Source organism: Aplidium turbinatum, chromosome 5 (genome assembly GCF_918807975.1).
Source record: "Aplidium turbinatum chromosome 5, kaAplTurb1.1, whole genome shotgun sequence".
NCBI classification, from domain to species: domain Eukaryota; kingdom Metazoa; phylum Chordata; class Ascidiacea; order Aplousobranchia; family Polyclinidae; genus Aplidium; species Aplidium turbinatum.
The window spans coordinates 7498117-7517476 of NC_137476.1; the positions used below are offsets into that span (position 1 = coordinate 7498117).

At 39.8% G+C, this 19360-nt stretch overlaps 1 protein-coding gene and 1 pseudogene across 1 annotated transcript; both read left to right on the forward strand.

Annotated features, from left to right (window-relative positions):
* Nucleotides 1-2630: 2630 nt before the first annotated feature.
* LOC145770711 (uncharacterized) lies at nt 2631-15265 on the forward strand. The gene is made up of 2 exons (XM_082582409.1): nt 2631-2773; nt 12637-15265. The coding sequence occupies exons 1-2, from the start codon at nt 2711-2713 to the stop codon at nt 13501-13503; spliced, it is 930 nt and encodes a 309-aa protein (XP_082438535.1). The 5' UTR covers nt 2631-2710; the 3' UTR covers nt 13504-15265.
* On the forward strand, nt 4461-6171 carry LOC145770098 (protein FAM200A-like; annotated as a pseudogene).
* Nucleotides 15266-19360: the final 4095 nt, after the last annotated feature.

The window sequence follows — 19360 nt, forward strand, 5'->3', positions numbered from 1 at the left end:
ATCGCCAAAGTCCAGAAATCTGGCGATTTTTTAAGACGTTTAGCTTCATATTTATGATTTGGCTCTTTTTTGGCAATTTTTGATAACTGATTTGGCTAAATTAATTGTTTTTGGCGATTAATCAATATGTACCAAAGACAGGCAAGACACAACAATACAACAGGGTTGAGCATTATAATAATATATTTTACTGTACATATTTACAAATGAGTTTAACAGTCAAACATTTTCGGTTTAACTTAAGCCCTCATCAGGAACCTGAAAATATTTATAAAAATGCAGTAAATTTCAACTTCTTGAAGGTAACTGACTAATGACTATAAGCATCAAGAAACATGCAGCGATTAAAAGCAATTTGTTGATGCTTATAGTCAGTTAGTTAGTTAGTTACCTTCAAGAAGTTGAAATTTATTGCATTTAGTGTAACGCTTGCAATGCCTCTAAAAAGATTGTCTGACATTAAAACCAGAGCAACAGCATTGCTGTTTGCTTGCCGTTGATGGACGTTCTTGTGGAAGCAATACAAACCAGATTTGGTCATTGGTTCGAGGACAGCGACTGCATTCCACCCACAATTTAGACTTATCCGTGTTTAATGCCTGATCATTAAGCGACAATGCTGAATGGAAGACCAAAATAAAACAGAACATGCTTCAAGCACTTGAAGAAGCAAACTGCTCTGCTGAAGAGGGGAGTAGCAGCGACACTGAAGTGGATGGTGGTAGGTAGAGCCACGGAGGACTTTTTGCACCACTTTACGCCAAAACTTAGAAAAGAAAGCAATGCGCGTTGAATTTGTTACAGGAGTATTTGGAAGCGGACCCTGAGAACAAGTTAAGCGGATCCAGATTCACAATTGGACCGATGAAAAAACTGTTTTAAAAACATAACACTCCCATTCCGTCAAGTGCTGCAGTAGAAATATTGTTTTCATTGCAGCACTTGTTCATCACCAGACTTTATTCGTTCATCCCCGACGCCGACACACTCTCTATTGACCTGACACTACCAAGGCAGGCATGGGTGCGCCTCAACCGTCTCCGTACGGGCGTCGGGCTTTTCCGCTCAACCATGCACCAATGGGAAATGGCCTCTTCCTCCTCCTGTGAATGTGGTGCCGAGGAACAGACCGCAGACCACATCATTGATTAATTAAATCTTTATCCTCGGACTGGGAAAGCTTCTTGCAGAACTTAATCCTGGCAGTTTCGCATACTTGTAGACTAAAGGCTTTCAATCACTGACGCAGGCCCGGTCACCGAGATTGACAGAGTGAAGTTTCCGATTGTTGAAGTCTTGTTGCTGGGAAATTATTCCATCTATTAGATGCCACTAAATAGAGAGCAGTCCTCAACGTGCGTTGCTCAAGCGCATGCCCTGAGAGTCGAACCAGTGTCGCTTGATCTTGAAGCTTCTTCGTTCCAGAAGTGACGCGCTAACCAATTGAACTATCGGGGCGGACATCATCAATGACTGTAACATCTTCAAGCCACCTAACGGAGTGGAAGGTTTGCGTGTCATGAATGATGAAACCAAAGACTGACTGCTCTCTAGTAGCCTTCCAGTGTAGTCCGGGAACATTGTGAATCTGGGGCAGTAAAAGGATAGACTCTCGGCCCCAGAGGCTCACACGATGACGACGATTGGGCAAGGACATTTTAAAGCCCAAAAGGGCAGGCCTGAGTGACGAGCACTTTGAAATGCTCGTATTTCTCAAAGGAAATAAACATATAAGCCACTGAGTATTTTTTTTTAAATAAAACCTTGTTGGTTTTGTATTTGTGCTGTTATGTTAGCATGGATGGTTCTAACACTATATATCAAACATTGCGGTTAAACTGGACTTGCATGCAGAGCTGGCCAGGTGCAGAATTTTATGTTCAGATTTGTGAGTAACTGAAAGTAACTAGTAACTGTAACTAGTAACGGTAACTAGTTACTTTTTAAAATCGGTAACTGTAACGGTAACTCAGTTACTATTCTGGCCAAGTAACTGTAACTCAGTTACTTTTGAAAGTAACTTTGCCCACCTATGGATACAACAGACGACAGGAAGCAGCGAAGTGACATATCCTCGAGTCAGCTGCTCGTCATCTATTGGCTTGCCATTAAGTGTCTTTGTCGAGACACAGCCGCGTGCTCTGGAGCGGTGTCGAACCCACGTCCTTTCGAACGTCGCGCAGACGTTCTCACCACTCGGCTACGCCGTCGACAAAAAGTGGTTCCCGATTAATATTCCTAAATGAGTTGGTTAGGCTTTGTCATTCAGCAATATCATAAAATAAGGTTGAGACATGTCGCTCTTTTGAAATACTTTTCCTTTGATAATAATACTAATGGTTAAGACTCCACTTATGAAGCAGTTGGGTAGTTTTTTAAGTTGTACAATACTGCATTGGAGATTGAGTTAAGATAACTGATGCGTAGCTGTGTCAAGTGCTTTCGTTAATCAGCTGCTTGGCTAATAAAGAGAACAAGAGTAGACTTCCGGAGCAAAATGCAACAAACGACTGCTTAGAATAAAACTGCACTTTAGGCCTACTACAAAAATAACAATTTTTTTTTGTATTTCTGAAATAACAATGAAAACTGATAAATACAGTTTTTTTTTAGGTTGAATAGCCTAAACTTTCACAAAGTTTTTATTAATGATAATAATTGTAGGCTAGGCTATTGCTACTTTACCTATTGCAAAGTTACCAACCTGGATATGGGAGGCAGTGCACCATTCCAGTTAAAAGGATCCAAAGCTATTTCCAGTCTCATTATTTTTGTGAGTATTGTATTTTTGTTAATTTACGTTTAAGGTATTCGACAATAACTGCATGTTTTTAAAGGCATACTAAATGAAATTTTCAAACGGGAATTAAGCATTAAAATGCGTAAACTGTACATTCAAGAATACATTAAAAAAAAAAATTAACGAAAAAAAAAATGTTTTCAATGGCATTGGCAAGACCCAAAGTCCAATGTTTTAGTTATTTTTATTTTTTTCAAAATGACCAAAAAGTGGAAACACTGCTCGAGATACGTCACTATTGACAGCAATAACAAAAGGCACGTTACCACATCTGATCAATTAACATCAGATCTGATGTTTTGAGCAAACTGTCTGATGTTTCGATGTTGAAATCTGATGTTTTGCTGTACATACATACATAGCCTGCAGTTAAATCGCCACAGTAACAATTATTGCTTGATCAGCTGATTGCTAGTCTATAGTGACGTAGACTGTACAGTCGCACGCTTCACTGGTCACGCCCATTCTCGTTTTGAAAGCTCTGACAACAGCACGCGCGGAATGCTGATCAGACCGCAATGGGGCAAAATTTTATTGAAAATTGTTTTATGGTACCGGTAGCATGTTAAACACAAAGAACGTGTACAATTGCCAAATCAGGTTTTTCCTTTAATATCCCTTTAAGTTTGTGTTGCTTAAAAGTAGTGGATTTAGATAAAGCTGCAAGCAAAGTTGCTTTCGTGGAACGCCTTATAATCAGTTAACACGATAATCTATTTTTTAAACGTTCAGACTAGAGATGCAGCGAACCCAAAATTTTTATCCGCACGCCGCACCGCAACTGAATCACCTATCCGCACACCGCAGTTTATATGGAACTTTGACACTGCATCGCACACCGCAAATTACAAAATTTTCAAAAAATATTTTAACGCGTTATTTTTTAGAAAGTCAATTGTGCCAAAAAAACACCCATGGCATATAACTGGTAACCTACCGGTACCGGTACAGTCTTCGTGGTCCACTGTGGGCCATGGCCCACTAGTGGACCACGAAGACGGTTTCAGTGAGCCACAGAGTTATTTGTAATTGAACTTATACTGTTCCTGTATTGTTAACAATTTCTAGATTTTTTACCGAAAAATTTTAACTGCCATTCTTAAAACTGTCTGCCATGGGGAGGAATTGTTACGTAACAATGAGTTTTTAAGCTTGCATGTGCCAGAAATCGTACTTAAAAACAAGCGTTCTTTATGTCGTGGACTGATAGTTGTGAGGTGCAGAGCGAAGAAGAGATTGAATAAAAATTTGCAAATCGAGACATGCTAAACTAAATTACTAAATACTAAATTATTCAATGGCAAACAAAAGAAAGTATGATGATAGTTACGTTAAATTTGGATTTACTTCGTTAAATGATCATGGAGTCGAAAAGGGACAGTGCGTAGTATGCTACCGCGTCTTAAGCAATGAGTCATTGAGACCGAGTAAATTGAGAAATCACCTGGAAAAAAATCATCCTGAGTTGAAGAATAAAAGCATTGAGTATTTTAAACGACTAGAATCTAGCTGTAAACGTCAACGACTTGACAAAACTGAAAACTTTCAACAAACTGATCAGAAACTTACAGAAGCATCTTTCGTTGTTAGCCAAATTATAGCTAAGCAGAAAAAAGCTCATAATATCGCTGAAACTGTTGTTAAACCGTCTGCACTGGCCATGACGAGAATTGTCCTGGGTGATAAACATGAGAAAAGTCTCAAAGCTATTCCTTTATCCAATAACACAGTAAAGAGACGAATTGCAGCAATGTCAGAAGACATTAAGGAACAAGTAATAACTGAAATAAATAAATCTGCTTTTGGTCTATTCGCCATCTAGCTGGATGAGTCTGTCGATGTATCTTCAGTTTCTCAACTTATGGTTTTCGTTCGCTATGCAGTTGACACCTCTGTAAAGGAAGAATTACTCTTCTGCTGTGCTTTGAACACCAGCACAAAAGCATCACATGTAATGGAAAAAGTCAACCATTTTTTTAATGAAAACGGAATATCCTGGGACAATCTGTGTGGCGTGTGCACTGACGGTGCACCTGCGATGCTTGGTTCCAAAAGTGGATTTAAGGCACTTGTGCAAAGAAAGGCTACTGGCGTTATGTTTACTCATTGCTTCATTCACCGGGAAGCTCTGGCTTCTGAAACTTTACCAAGTGGTCTCCAAGATGTGCTAAACGTTACTATTAAAATAGTAAATTTTGTGAAGAGCAGCGCTTTGCACACTCGTCTATTCAGAAAACTTTGTGAAGACATGGAATCTGATCATAAAAACCTTTTGTTTTACACAAAAGTTCGCTGGCTCTCTAAAGGGAACGTTTTATGCAGAGTGTTTGAGCTCCGCGATGAGTTGGAAATCTATTTAACTGATGTAAAACCTGAGTTAGCATTTCACTTTACCAATGCAAAATTTATTGCTTGTTTGGCATACTTGGTAGATATTTTTCATTCTTTAAACACCCTTAACCTGAAAATGCAAGGAAAAGAAAAAAACATTATTCAGAACATGGACTTGATCAATGCGTTTGTTGAAAAATTGGCAAACTGGAGACGAAAAGCTCAAAACGGCAATTTTGCCATGTTTAACAACCTGTCTGATATTTACGAGTTAAACGATGAACTAAAGACCAATATTGTTTGTTTGTTTGTTTGTTTATCTTTATCCTGCATTGCGGGAAAGCGGACTTGAGCGCTATGCATCGGTGTACGCCTTCCGACGTACACCTGACCCACGCTGCAGCCGACGGTAATGTCTGTTTCCGGTTGTCTACTCTATTTATGACTTAAATTTGGTACTACCCATTACTCGAAATCGATCACTGGGTAGAGGCAATTATCGTAAAGTTTCTTGCCCAGAGAAACAACAGCAAGTGCGGGTGGCTGGAGTCGAACACGCAGGCTCTCGACTGCGAGCCCAACGCGCTAACCACTCTGCCATTGCGGCCATTGTTCAACATCTGAAAGAGCTGGAAAGCGAATTCAAGTCATATTTTCCTGAAGTTAGTGCTGATGACCTATCACTTGCAAGAAATCCGTTTCGACTTTCCTCTGAAAATGTGGAAGATGAATTGCAAGACAAATTGATTGAATTGAAAAACGACTCCAGTTGCCGAGATCTATTCGAAACTTTGCCACTCACGGAATTCTGGCTAAGCATGGCATCATCATATCCAGAAATAAGCAAAACTGTACTTAAACAGTTATTGCCTTTCACTTCTACATGGTTATGTGAATCTGCCTTTTCAGCGCTAGTATGTATGAAGTCCAAGCAACGCAACCGCCTTGAAGTTGAACATGACATTCGCTGTGCTCTTTCGACAACTGAGCCAAGAATTTCTAAGCTTGTTGCTAAAGCACAAGAGCACCCTTCCCATTAAAAAATAAGTTGCAAAAAGCCATTTTGTTTGTTTTTGTGTTACATGTCATATAGTACAGTAATTAGGTAGTAGAACTTGGCCGATTAGCGTAGTGGTAAGAAACATCGCTATCTGTGCTGGAGGTCTGGGCTTCGATCCTCGGGCCAGTCAAATCAGGCACAGCGTCGCCACTTAGAAAATTGCTAGAGCCTATAGTGCTCGCCCATATACAAGTGTATAAAATATTTTGGGTGGGCCACGAACTTTTTTTGAATCAAAATTTAGGCCACGGAGTAAAAAAGTTTGGGAACCACTGGACTAGGCTAACTAGATCATACTGTCTTATCAGCAATGCATCTAAGAAATCATGCTTTTTCAAATAGAATGTTCCTGGATCCAGTATCAGGACTTTTAGACACTTTTGTAATCAATAATGCAATTGTAATGTCAGTGGTATCAACTACACACTACACAGATAAACAAAACGTCAAGAATAAAACTTATAGCCTGAACTCCTTGGGCTAACTGTTATAGTAACTAATGAGGTAATTCTGCTAGGCCTATAGCCTGGTAACTAGGAGCTGAGCTTATCAGCTAGGCTACCAAAAACTCTCGTACAGCTTTCCTCACAAGCCAGCCCCAAAAACCGTGTCAACTGCAAGCCATTTGCATAGCTTTTCAGCTTAGGTTTTCCGTTAAAGAAAAAAAAAGTGATCCGTGTTTCCAATTTAAATTTGAAGTTTCATAACTGGTCACAGCGGAAGGCCATAATATCTTCGAGGGAAAGTTGTAACATAAAATTCCCGAATCCTTTTGTCTGTATGCGATGACACCGAAAAAATACTCTTCTGAAAACGTCTTTTCACGAATTGTATTTCAAGAAAAAATAGCCACAAACTGTCGAAAAAGGAGGCGTAACGCGGTTCGCTACTAAAACTTGTCACCACAATACAGATTACTGAGGATAAAAGACGGAAATTTCATTTAGTTGGTGAGCACAAGCAAAACATTTTTAATATTCGACCAACATAACGACAATTCTAAAACTGACTTGAGATATTTCAAATCATATAACTAGCATTCTGTGACGTAATAGTAGATAAATATTGTTAAGCAATTTCACAGGAGTTTAAAGGAATTGTGCAATGTTTTACAGGTGTAACGAAAGTTTGTGCAATCTCTACTCATTTTTTAGCGATATTCCATGACGTAAGACGTCAGGTTAAGTAGACCTTAACGATTTTATATAACGTTTGATTTGGGGAACGATTGTTCGTAAATTGACGACAATCGTGAGCCAATAAATAAAAACAAACGATACACAAATTGTTTGAATCACTCACGGTTAGGTTAATACACAAATACAAAGGGCATGCAAAGTATGAACAACAATAAGAATAATACACGATGATACATGAAATTGGTACCATAGGTACACGCTATATACAATGGTTGTGATAATAACCGACTGTTCTGGGCTCAGGCAAAGTCGACCACCGCAGACAGAACTAGGCTCAAACCCTAACTCTTGAGTGTTCTTTACGGGGGCGAGGCACGAAATATCCCTCAACACGTAGTCCACTTTCACTTCCCCCGTAATATCATCATAGTTGCAGACGGCAACTTTAGCTCTCCGAACCACAGGCTTCCCTTTCCTAATTTGTGGGACCACCTCATGCACCCTTCGTCCCTTCCAAGTTGATACTTCCCACGTTTACCAACGTCTTGGAGAGAACTCACCACTACAAGCTGACCACTGACCAGGCTCCAAATTCTCGGCCAATTTTAACCATTTTTTCCGGCCCTGAAGCCCTGGCAAGTAAAAATCTATCCATTTACTCCAAAACTGCTGAGAAAGTGACAAATTGAACCGATAATCCCTTCTGAGTTGGTCACGATCATGTGGTTGCCCAACAGCACAATATGGGTCCAAATAGGGGTCAAAATAGAGGCAGGGGTGATGAGTGATCACAGTAAAATCCTAAGGGTCGTCACTCAAGGGTACCAAAGGGCGTTCGTAAACAATCCGAACGGCATTGCCTGTGTACGTAGGTAGTTCAATAAAATTGGACTTGCGTATTGAAGTGTCCAAAATGTGAAAAAAGTATCTAGTCATATCAGCCACGAGACCAAATCTACCAAGCTGAAATCTAGCCAGAACATCTACCAGAGGGTTTAGCAAGTCAGGACTCGAAAACATTACATCATTAACACAAGTTCCTCGGAATTCAGACTTGCCATCGTAAACAATGCGCTTTTTTAATTGTGACGTCAAAAAGTATGGTAAGTACCACTCAAAACCCTTTACATTTCCTGCTTCACCAGCACGCTCAATATAACCATTAGATTTAAGATCTTCCATGGTGTCAGTAAGAAAATCACGAAGTTCAGGTTGTTTTAAAGCCTTCTTTCTTAAAGAAGCAGTTCTATCCAACGCCAACACAAAATTGTTAGATAGATCAATATCTTCCTTCAACGGTACAGGTATCTCAAATCGACCATCTTTCAACTCAATATTCGGTTCAACAAGTTCTCTAGCCAAAATGTCATTGCGAGACAATTCACAGGTTTCATTTTGCAATGTCAAATCCTGAATAACTTTATTCAGGTCTGCTATTTCCATATCACGAGACTTAATTTTACGTTGAAAGCCAGAGATGACATCCGACTCTGAAAGCGTCTGCACTATGCACACGTTAGCAACGCTTTCATCTAAGGGTGACTTAATTACCACCACAAGCCAGCCAACTGAGAAGAGTGAGCAAAACATGTGGCTCACTACGATTCTCACCAACACGCTCTTCTTTAGCCTACATCAAATAAGCGTTGTCGTTGCCAATCAGTACATCTACAGTACTACATTCACTCAAATGAAACATATTCACGTCATGAAATGACGGAAACCACTTAAATCCTGCTTATGCGGTAAAATTTTAACATCGTCAGCCCAAGCTGGCCACCGAAGTTATATCACAAAACAGTTCATCCGTCTCTAACGACTGGATGTTGAGTTTAACAAGGTCAGCACAAGTAGCTTTCTGACCAGCCAGGATATCCATTTTAAATGACGCTTTATCATACGGTTTAACGCCAAGTTCGCACACCAAATCACTCGAAACAAAAGTCAACTGCGAACCGGGATCATGCTGACAATACACCAACTTCGATTTGCCAGTCATTGGATTCAAAACACGAGCAGCAGTAATGCGGTTAAAGGCTGCTTTAACATTTCCAATCTTAACATTACGCACAGGAACTCTGGCACAAGCATCATCTTTGCTGACAGAATCCAGAGAATCACGTGACGTCACATAAAAATTATGCAAGAGAAAAAAGTGTTTCCTATCGTTGTTAGGCCCACACTTACGACAGTTTTTTGCATGATCGCAGTCTCTAACCATACGCTGGCGCAAACAATTCAAGCATTTGCCAGCTTTCACTATAACATCTCTCCGATCTTTAGGTGTCAAGCGCAAAAATTCCTTACAATTGGACAAAAAATGATATTCTACTTGACCCGTGACGAACAATAAATACATGCCGGTAGGTCTCTACTTTTGGCCTCACCACCGCGCAGTGCGCCAACAGCAGTCAAGTACTGCGAACTCCCTGAGATCACATTATCATGGGGTTTTACCGACGTCTGCCTAACCGGACATGAAGGCAATTTTCCTTTGCCAAACTTTTTAAAATGCTGCGACTCACCAGAATCGCCCATTAGCATAATGCTAAAATCAGTCGACTTGCGCGTTTCCTCCCGTACTACAAAATCGAACAAACTCTGAAAAGTAGGCTCATTAGTGCTACCATACTGATCATCTAAAAAGTCAAGATAACGTTGTTTACGTCAAACGGGAGTCGTTTAGCCAAATCCAAAACAAAACGTCCTTCCAATTTATCACGCTGACCATAAGCTTGCGCGTAAAGCAGACACTGCGACAATCCATCTTTAAACTTTTTCAAATCATTAGAAGAGATCGAAGTCAATTTGCTACCATAGCGATACTTCATAATTTCCGGTTCTGCTAAACGACCTCCACGAACTCCAAAACGTTGGGACAAGCGAGCTAACGACATTTCTATCCTGTCTTCCTCTGACAAGCAAGGAGTGTCGGAAGCCAAATTAGAAATCGTTTGAGCAGCTGTTTTAACACAAGCTGCTTGTAACAAAGTCAAACGATCCCTTTAAAAGGCGAAGCTGCCATCAAAGCCGTAAAATGATTTTTGAAGAAGACAAATGGCATATTATTACCATCGTAACCAATCAAGGCCGCCTTATCAAAAAACGTCCTACTATTTTGGTATTCAAAAAAGCAATCCTGTTGTTGAAAACTCGATTTAGCGGGAGAAGACAAGCTATATCCCTAAAGAGGCTGAGGGGGCTCAGTCACATGCACAGCCCGATCACGATCCTCACTCACGTTAAAATCAGTTGACGCGACACGCCTCTCACAACCACTCAAATTACGTGTAGCTTGGCGATCAAAAGCTAGCGGCGCAGAAAACTGCGAAGGGGGCAAAACATTACTTCTGATAGCGGCCCCGTGACCTGTACGCTTTGGGGGAGGAGTTCGGCTAAAATTCGCAGGCCTTGGCTCTAGATCATTCGGAAGATCCTTAGCCGTTACCCCGAGACCTCCTGAAACAGCTGGGAAACATGTGAATAGTATTGGCCCACTTATGGATTGAACAGGCGTCTGGAAAAAGTTATGTAAATTTAACCGCGATTGAAGTTCACTTTTGGAATGCCTAGAAGATCCCTTCTTAGAGCTACGCCGGAAGCCCACCTCTGATCGATATTCAGCTAAAGCTACCTCCTTACGTTGTTCAGCCCTCAACTGGGCGTCTTTGAGTGCGAACTCAGCAGCTCTCGCTTCGGCCTCAGCTTGTATGGACTCAGCTCTCGCGGCGGCCTCAGCAGCTCTCACTTCGGTCTCAGTTTTCGTGGCGGCCTCAGCAGTTTTGCGTTGGCCTCAGCTCGTATGGCCTCAGCTCTCGCGGGGGCCTCAGCAGCTCTCGCTTCGGCCTTAGCTTGTATCTGGAGTTCCTCTCGTCTTAGCTGCAGATAAATTTGTGCAACTATCCGTGACGAGCTTCTAGACATCCTAGTGCTTACATTTGAGGCGCTATCCTCAGGATGTATGTCAGCTTCCAACATATCGGAGTACTCATTTTCTCTTTGTTTAAAGTTATTTTTATGTTCAAAGTATGTTATGATTATGCAATGTGAATACGTTATAAATAATAAAGTAGCCTGTTTGCTTGTTGTCGAGATCTGTTTTTTTGCAGGCAGTCTTAACTTGCTCTCCAGTGAAAGCTATCCCAGCTAAACGTATTCATTATCCTGTAGGAAATGCTCAAGTAATGTTCAATACTGCATAGTGGCGCGATTTAAGTAAATCCTTCATTATTTTATACATTTTCATGTTTCGAAATGTATGGTTTAGCCAAATGTTATTGGAGTCGAATTGTTGTTCATTTTGGTTTGAATCACTTAATTGCTATTTACACGTGGTTTTAGTTGTAACAAATAGTCTGTCATAGCTTCAAAGATTTGACTTCATTTATAGCTTAATTAATACAAACAAACAAACAAGCAATTTATGGACGCAATAACAACGAGATCTTGACAATAAACAAACAGGCTACTTCATTAATTTTGACATACTCACATTGCATAAGCAGCGACTTCTACAAAACAATGTATATAGATATAAAAAACATAGGATAGAAAAGAGTTCAGCAAATGTTGTTCTGCAACAGAGGGTCTTAACAGCTAATACAACTGGTAGGGAATTAAGTTTTGCCAATCATTGCTCCACCTAGACAGAATAAAATTGCTAAACCTGATTGCCCAAATAAATTACTTTTTTGCTAGCGCGTAGGGAAAGTCCCTTTGCCTACAAGCGCGTTGCTTGTCTTTCAGACTGCCTAGGCGGTAGGCCTAGGGATTGCCTCTGAGGTGATTTCCTCTTTTGTAGGTGGATAGAAGTGGTAATATTGCCTGTTTTACCCCATGTGCTATGCACACCCTACTACCCATGTTAAAGGTTTTACAAGAATAAAACTACAATATTTACAATATATACTATATTTATAATGTTTAGAAAAATTGTAATGTTTAGAACAATTTCAATATTGATTATATATAAATATAAGTTATTACTGCTCAATGCAGCAAGCAGAGCTGAAACAATTACAGCAAAGGCTAACACAGACAAGGTGTGCTCTATCTAAGGATTTATGGTAGATAACAATCAATCTGAAAATGCACAATTATTTGTTGTGTGAAACCTCAGTGTTGTAATTAATTTTTTTCAATTATGATTTATTTTAAGCTTGGGCATCATCAAAGAAACATTTATCAAAAACATAATTTATATTATCAATCCATGTTTCACGAATTTAGCTCAACAAATTGTCTAATGCCAAACTGTAATTTTATTCGATGTACTGTAACCCTATATTTATTTGATGTGTTTACAGATATGCGGTGGCTTGTTTGTATATCTGGTTCTTCCAGACAGAAATTCTTTGGTAACGCCCAATTACCTTCGAATTGATTGGAACAAAATGAAGAACATCACCAATGTGAAAACAACTCACCGCACAGAAACCGAAGCGAATTTCAAAAAAGAAGACAAAACCAATAATTCAAAAAGTGCTAAAAATATTCTTTGTTACTCTCTGTATGGTTCAAACCCACGATATACAGACGGAGCAACAGCAAACGCAAAATTATACAAAGAAATATACCCTGGATGGACGATGCGAGTGTATTATGACAACACTGTTCCGAAAAACATTCTTGATCAACTGATAGCTGCAGACGTAGAACTTGTTGATATGACAGGTTCCAAAATGAATAAAATGTCATGGCGCTTTCAAGGCGTTGTAGATGCTGACCGGTCATGCGCGAGAGACATTGATTCTCGCTTATCCTTACGCGAAAAGGCTGCTGTCGATCAATGGATACAATCTGGCAAAAAGTTTCACACAATGCGCGACCATCCCAACCATTCAAAGTTTGCAATGTCAGGTGGTATGTGGTGCTCAACGACTATTCCATATATGCTTAAGTTACTGACAATCGTAAGAGGTGACTCGTATATGGTAGACATGAATTTTTTGAACCAAGTACTATGGCCCATGGCACGGAGAAGTGTGATGCAGCATGACGGTTTTTCATGTGAAAAGTGGGGAGGGTTGCCATTTCCAACGGAACGAGTAGGAGATGATTTTGTTGGAAGTGTGTACATAAATGGAAAGACAGATGGAGTTGACAGCTCAAATAGAAAGGAAATCGACAAAAAATGTTTGAAAGACAATTGGTCATCGAACAACGAATCATAAAATTTTATATCGTTAATAAGACAATTTTCCACCAACTGAAAAATCACAGTCAACGCGGTGAATAAGTAGTTGTGCCCACCCTTCTCCAACTTAATAAATAATAATGATAGGCCTATAGTTGTATTGTCGACATGTAAAAGCTTGTAGAATTTTGAAATCACTGCTAACAATTAACTATTTTATTGTCATTCTCGATTTGTCTAAAATCACTTTTGGAATGTAAATTGTCTTGCTGCGTTGGGCACCATTAGCAGACTCAAAGGGGATGGGGGCAATTGAAGCGACCTCCAAAATACAGAAAATTTTCACTCTGGATTATTTTGTAAGGTAGAATTAAAGTAGGCTTAGGCTACTTAGTTTTGTGTTTTGTTGAAATCGTTCCCTTCCCTCGTGTGCTGTGTCCGTGAATGCATTTGGTGAATGTTACTCATGTAAATATTGTTGTAGTGTTCTAACTTTCAAACACTGCAATGACACTCCAGGTGTAAAACTTTTTTATGTGTTAACTGTGCTGTATTGTATGAAACACGTCTTAGAATGTGTCTATTGCAGTACAGTAGAATTCGCCTATAGTAACACCTGAAGGACCGCGGAAAAAGTGTCACCATAACCGAAGTGTCACTATAGCCGAATTCTACTCAACTGTTGCGTATGCAAACGGGACTTTGCAACAGGTGTCACTATAGGCGAAGTGTCACTATGTCACTAGTGTCACATTAGTGTCACATTAGTGTCACATTAGTGTCACATTAGTGTCACATTAGTGTCACATTAGTGTCACATTAGTGTCACATTAGTGTCACATTAGTGTCACACTAGTGTCATACTAGTGTTACTATATAGTGTCACCATACAAAAAACTCTATAGCCAAAGTTACTATAGGCGAATTCTACTGTGAAACATTTCACGTACTCAGGCTCATAATTATTTTCCTAATAGCACAGCGGCTCTCAACCAGAGAACCATAGCTCACTGTACGTTATGGAAACATTTCAGGGTGAGCCACAAATACATCTTAAAAAAATTTGGCTTCTATTTTTGTGTGTTTGTTTAGTAACAATGATTGAAGTAACAATGAATGATGCAGCTTTTTTGCTACAGAATGGTAATTTTCATTCGAACTATTGAAATAATGTTTCTGACAGTGTAATGCAATCAATGTCTTCTATTGCATCCAGGGCCATGTTAACCGCCCCTCGTACCCCCCGGCCAAAGGGGCCCACAACTGTTCATGGGCTCACTTATTTTAGTCTGTATAATGTATTTTGACTATTTAAAATAAAAAAATCTGCTACAAAAGCTCGATATATTGAATAAATAGCTTAATTCATGCAAGGCCGTATTTATTGCTTCCCAGACCCCGTTTACGGGCCCACTATCATCTATGGGATCATGCATATTTAGTTTGTGCAGCGTTTTTCAGATTGTAATTTCACGTGTACGGCAAAATTTAATATGGAATATTTTTCCACTTTTAAAAATTTCTCGCTCGCTTTGCTCGCTCAGCCATATTTCATTCACCTAATTAGCAATGTTGGGCAATGAGCATGCATAGTTTCAGAAGTGGTTTAAGGGAGTAAAACGTTTTCTGTGTCTCACAAAAAACATTAAAATAATGTAACATTTCGAAGTAAACGCTGCTCATTCAAATAGCCCAGTTAATTAAGTAACAATTAAATTGATAAATTTCAGTGTTACTGTTAATGGATTTAGGCTATAAAGTGGAATGAGCGGCGAAAATACTGCAGGTAAAGCGAAGGCCAAGACACCTCAGACAGATTTTTCGAAGTTTTAGCCTGCTGATAGGCTACACACCATAGCCTACTAAGCTATATAAACTTTCAAGAAATAAATTATTGAAATCCTTCTATGATAGTGAATAATTTTTTTTTGAAATGGTAAGTTAACTTAAAATTTAAACCAAATATTCTACCCAAATCCAATTGTAAGAAACTAGAGGCAGGAGGCAGGGCCAGACTAGAGGCAGGGCTAATGAGAGGATTATTTGGGCCCTGTACCAATGAAATCTTTGAATCCCGAATCCGGATACTTCTCAGAAAAGTATATCTAAAGAATGAGTGGTGGCTTCCTTAAGCTTCTGCAATCTTTGAGAAGGTTACGACCCCTAAATATTCTCGAGTCCGGTTTCAAAGGTATCCTCTGGGCTCTGGACCCTCTGGCAACGCTATTGACTCAATAAATTCTATTATTGCTCTATTCTCCTCCGACATATGTGGGGTAATGCAGGATACTCAAGTGGGGTAGCGGGAGAGAAAAGATTAAGAACCACTGTAGTTGATTAAATCGTCGTCAGTAGATGATGTAATCAGGGCCGTGGAGCACCATCTTAGCCCCCTCCTCCTAAATTCACTAGTGGACCACTATGTTTTGTAATGGCTCTTGAAAATGCGATAAGAAAGCGTAGGGTTATGGCCGCTAACTCTTTCAATGTAGACCGTAGGGGAAAAATTCCAATTAGCTTCTATCACTCCCTATGGTGTGGAAAGACTACATCAACCCTCATGAACAGAACAGATATCTGAACATTCTGGGAGAGGCCAAAATTGACGAAGAACAAAGTTGAACAAGCGGGCAGCTGATAACTCTAAAGAAGTAAAAACCGCCATCGACTTTCTGAACAGAGATTCTGCACCCGGATCCGATGGTCTCGGCGCATTATTTTGCCAAAAGTGCTGGCACTTCCTGAAATACAACATTTTGGAAATGCTTACAAATTGCTATTTGAAGAAATCAATGACTCCCTCAATGAGAGAAGCAAAAGTGAAGCTAATCTTTACAAAAGGCGAAAAAGGAAAGCTCAAAAACTAGAGACCGAAAAACTGTCATCTGACATTTTTCTTCCTTCCGAACCTCCTCATACGGTTAGAAGAACCAGTCGAGACTCTCTCTTCAACCTCCCCTCTCATCCGTCCTCGATGGTAGGAACGACTGATTGCAGCAATGAGTCTCACTAGCCCACTACGCTCGTAGGACACCTTTGATAAATTGTAGACAGCAAAGGGGTAACAACCCATCTTTAACCCGTCCCTCTCACTCATCTGAAACGGCCCGACGCAGGAAGAGTGATTGCAGCTGGAAATCTTTAACCGTACTTCTCCGTTGTCCCACTCGCTCTGGGATGACAGGATTGCAGCGGCCCATCCCAAGAAGACTCTGGGGTCAGCGAAAGCTACCCTTCCTCTGGTCGCCCCTCTCTGGCATCTCCTCCAAATGAGATGCTAGACTGCAGTGGCCGGTTTTCCACAAGCCGGTGCCCTTCTTCAAGCGGGTATCAAAAAGAAACACACACACAAACAAGCTCAAATTAAATTAAAATCAGTTATGTACCAAAACGTGCTGGGTCTCGAGCTTGACCCGCCATCTCCTAGTCCAGTGCCGGTCTTTGGGATGTGCAAACCGTGCGATCGCACAGGGCCCGCAAATTAGGGGGCCCGCAATTTACTCAGAAAATGCAGTAATTTTGTCATTTTCAATGGAAAAATTCAACAAGTGAATTCAGCAAAGGAATTCGCAACAAGAAAACATAGAGACTCAACGAATTCAACCTATTTCGTCGCCTGAGTATTTCGTACCCTGAAAAGATCGAGAAAAAAAAACGACATAGCCGAAATCGCTGATCGGAGTTGCCGCAAACATTTCAAAATTTCTCGATCTTTTTAGGGGACGAAGTAAGTCGAAATTTAATTTTGTTACACGATTTCAGGGGACGAAATAGGTTGCATCCAGACTCAACATACTGTAGAGACATAGCTTTATTTCCGAAAAATGCCAAAGAAAGCATGATCTTATCCTTTTGTTATGCCACCGGACAGCACCATTTCACAGTAATATTCATACTTAAATTTTTGTTGAACATGCTCTCAGAATGTCCCAAATTCAAAGTAATTTTTCAAAATTTTCTTAGGGAGGCCCCCCAGACCCCCCACCGCTGGTTGTCGTCTTTGGCGATCACGCCGCCACCGCCGCCCCTCCCCTTTCAAAGTACCTAGCTACGCCACTGAATTGGATTATTGTCATTGGGGCCCGCAAAAGCATATTCCGCACAGGGCCCGAAAAAACCTAAGACCGGCACTGCCTAGTCTAATCCAACATCAGCAAGAGAAAGTTGAAACAGGAAGATCAGCTTGAGGCAGCCAATAACCATCATTTTTACACCTACAGAATACCTGCAGTGGGTCCCTTCGGTCAGAGTAAGTCAAGCGTACGACTCAAGATCAAGCTTCGCTGGTTCGGCTCTAGGAGTGTGCGGTTGAGCAATGCATTTCAGGGTTGCTCTCCATTTCAGAGGCACCTAGTGGATAGAATAATTCCCTAACAACAGCACTTCAACAACTATAGTAGATAGCCTATTTAACAGTAGATAACAGTTAACAGTTAACAGTAACTTGTAACAGTAGATAGCCTATTTATTGAGATTTTGTGCATTTGCAGTTTGTGTATTATTTTGTTATTTTTTGATGTTATTTCGTTGTTGTTGTTCGTTATTTGTGCATTTGCAGTTTGTGTATTATTTTGTTGTTTTGTTTTGGATATGGACAGCTTTGTCTGATGCAAATAAATTATTATTATTATAGGAAACTGTACTCTGCAAATTTTGGTAACTGGCCATGCATCAGTGGTTCAAAGCCTTTACAAGAAAGCCAAACTATCAGGAATAACCTATCAAAGGCTTTGTCAGTCTGAGGATAAAAATTCAAAACCAATCAACCATTAACGTTTCTCATACTCGCAACATAAAATGCGCAAGTTCAATATTTCTTTAAAGAAGATGACAATAATAGCAAAGTAAAAAGATGACATTGACAAGAAAGTATAATTATTTTGTTTGACTACGATTTCCTATTTTACATTAATATTTCACAAAATGTTTACAATATAATAAACTTAATTTTCAACTGGTTAATTTTTACACTTGCGTGCATATCTCTCCATCACCAATAAATAATTCACTATGATATCAGTGATTGTTTGAAATATTCGTCTCTATGGCTGTTAGGGTAGAGGTTGGGGGCTTCAAGGAGAAATAACCTAGAGCCTCTTTTTATCTAAATCCGATCTTGCCTGTCTGACAAATTTTTAGAAATCTACTTTTATCCTAGAGAGATGAGATAAAATACCTAATAAAATTGATTCTGCTGAAACGAAATCTATTTCTACAAATCCTGTGAAGCTTTTATAAACTGCTGCTTTTCATGTACCTTAACCCTCTGTCTACCGTGGGGTCCAATGGACCCTAAACAAATTTCGTTCTGCGATTTCTCAGGACATATAGCAGATGCGATATTGATATACCTTGAATTTTCACGGCTTTGCTTGATCTTTAGGACAACATAATAATTATTGATCTCAAACAAAAGTTTGTAGCATAGAAAAAAATAATAGCATCTTGTACCGTGAGATCCAATGGACCCCAAGCCTGCTGCATTGGAAGTAATCTTGTATTACAACAGCACTAAATGGGGAGTCGACACTTTTGGCACAATGGTTAGGAAATACACTTCCAAAAAATGACGAGAAGATGGCTGATAGCTCTATTTTACAATATGATCGATGTCACTGCTGTCAATACTTTTGTGATATGGCATCAATTGCAAGGCGAAAATAGCAGCACAACATTCAGCATGAAAGAAAAGAAAATTTTAGATCCAACTAGGAAAAAAGCTTGCAGGATTACCAGCTTCGACTTCAATATCAACAAAACATCTAAATCCGAAACAAAATAAAAGAAACAGGTGTTGAAGATCAGGCGCCAAAATCAAAGAAGGCTAGATGCTATCGTTGCGAAAGACACAAACACCAAAAATGTAGACATTTCTGTACTATTTGCAAACTCAA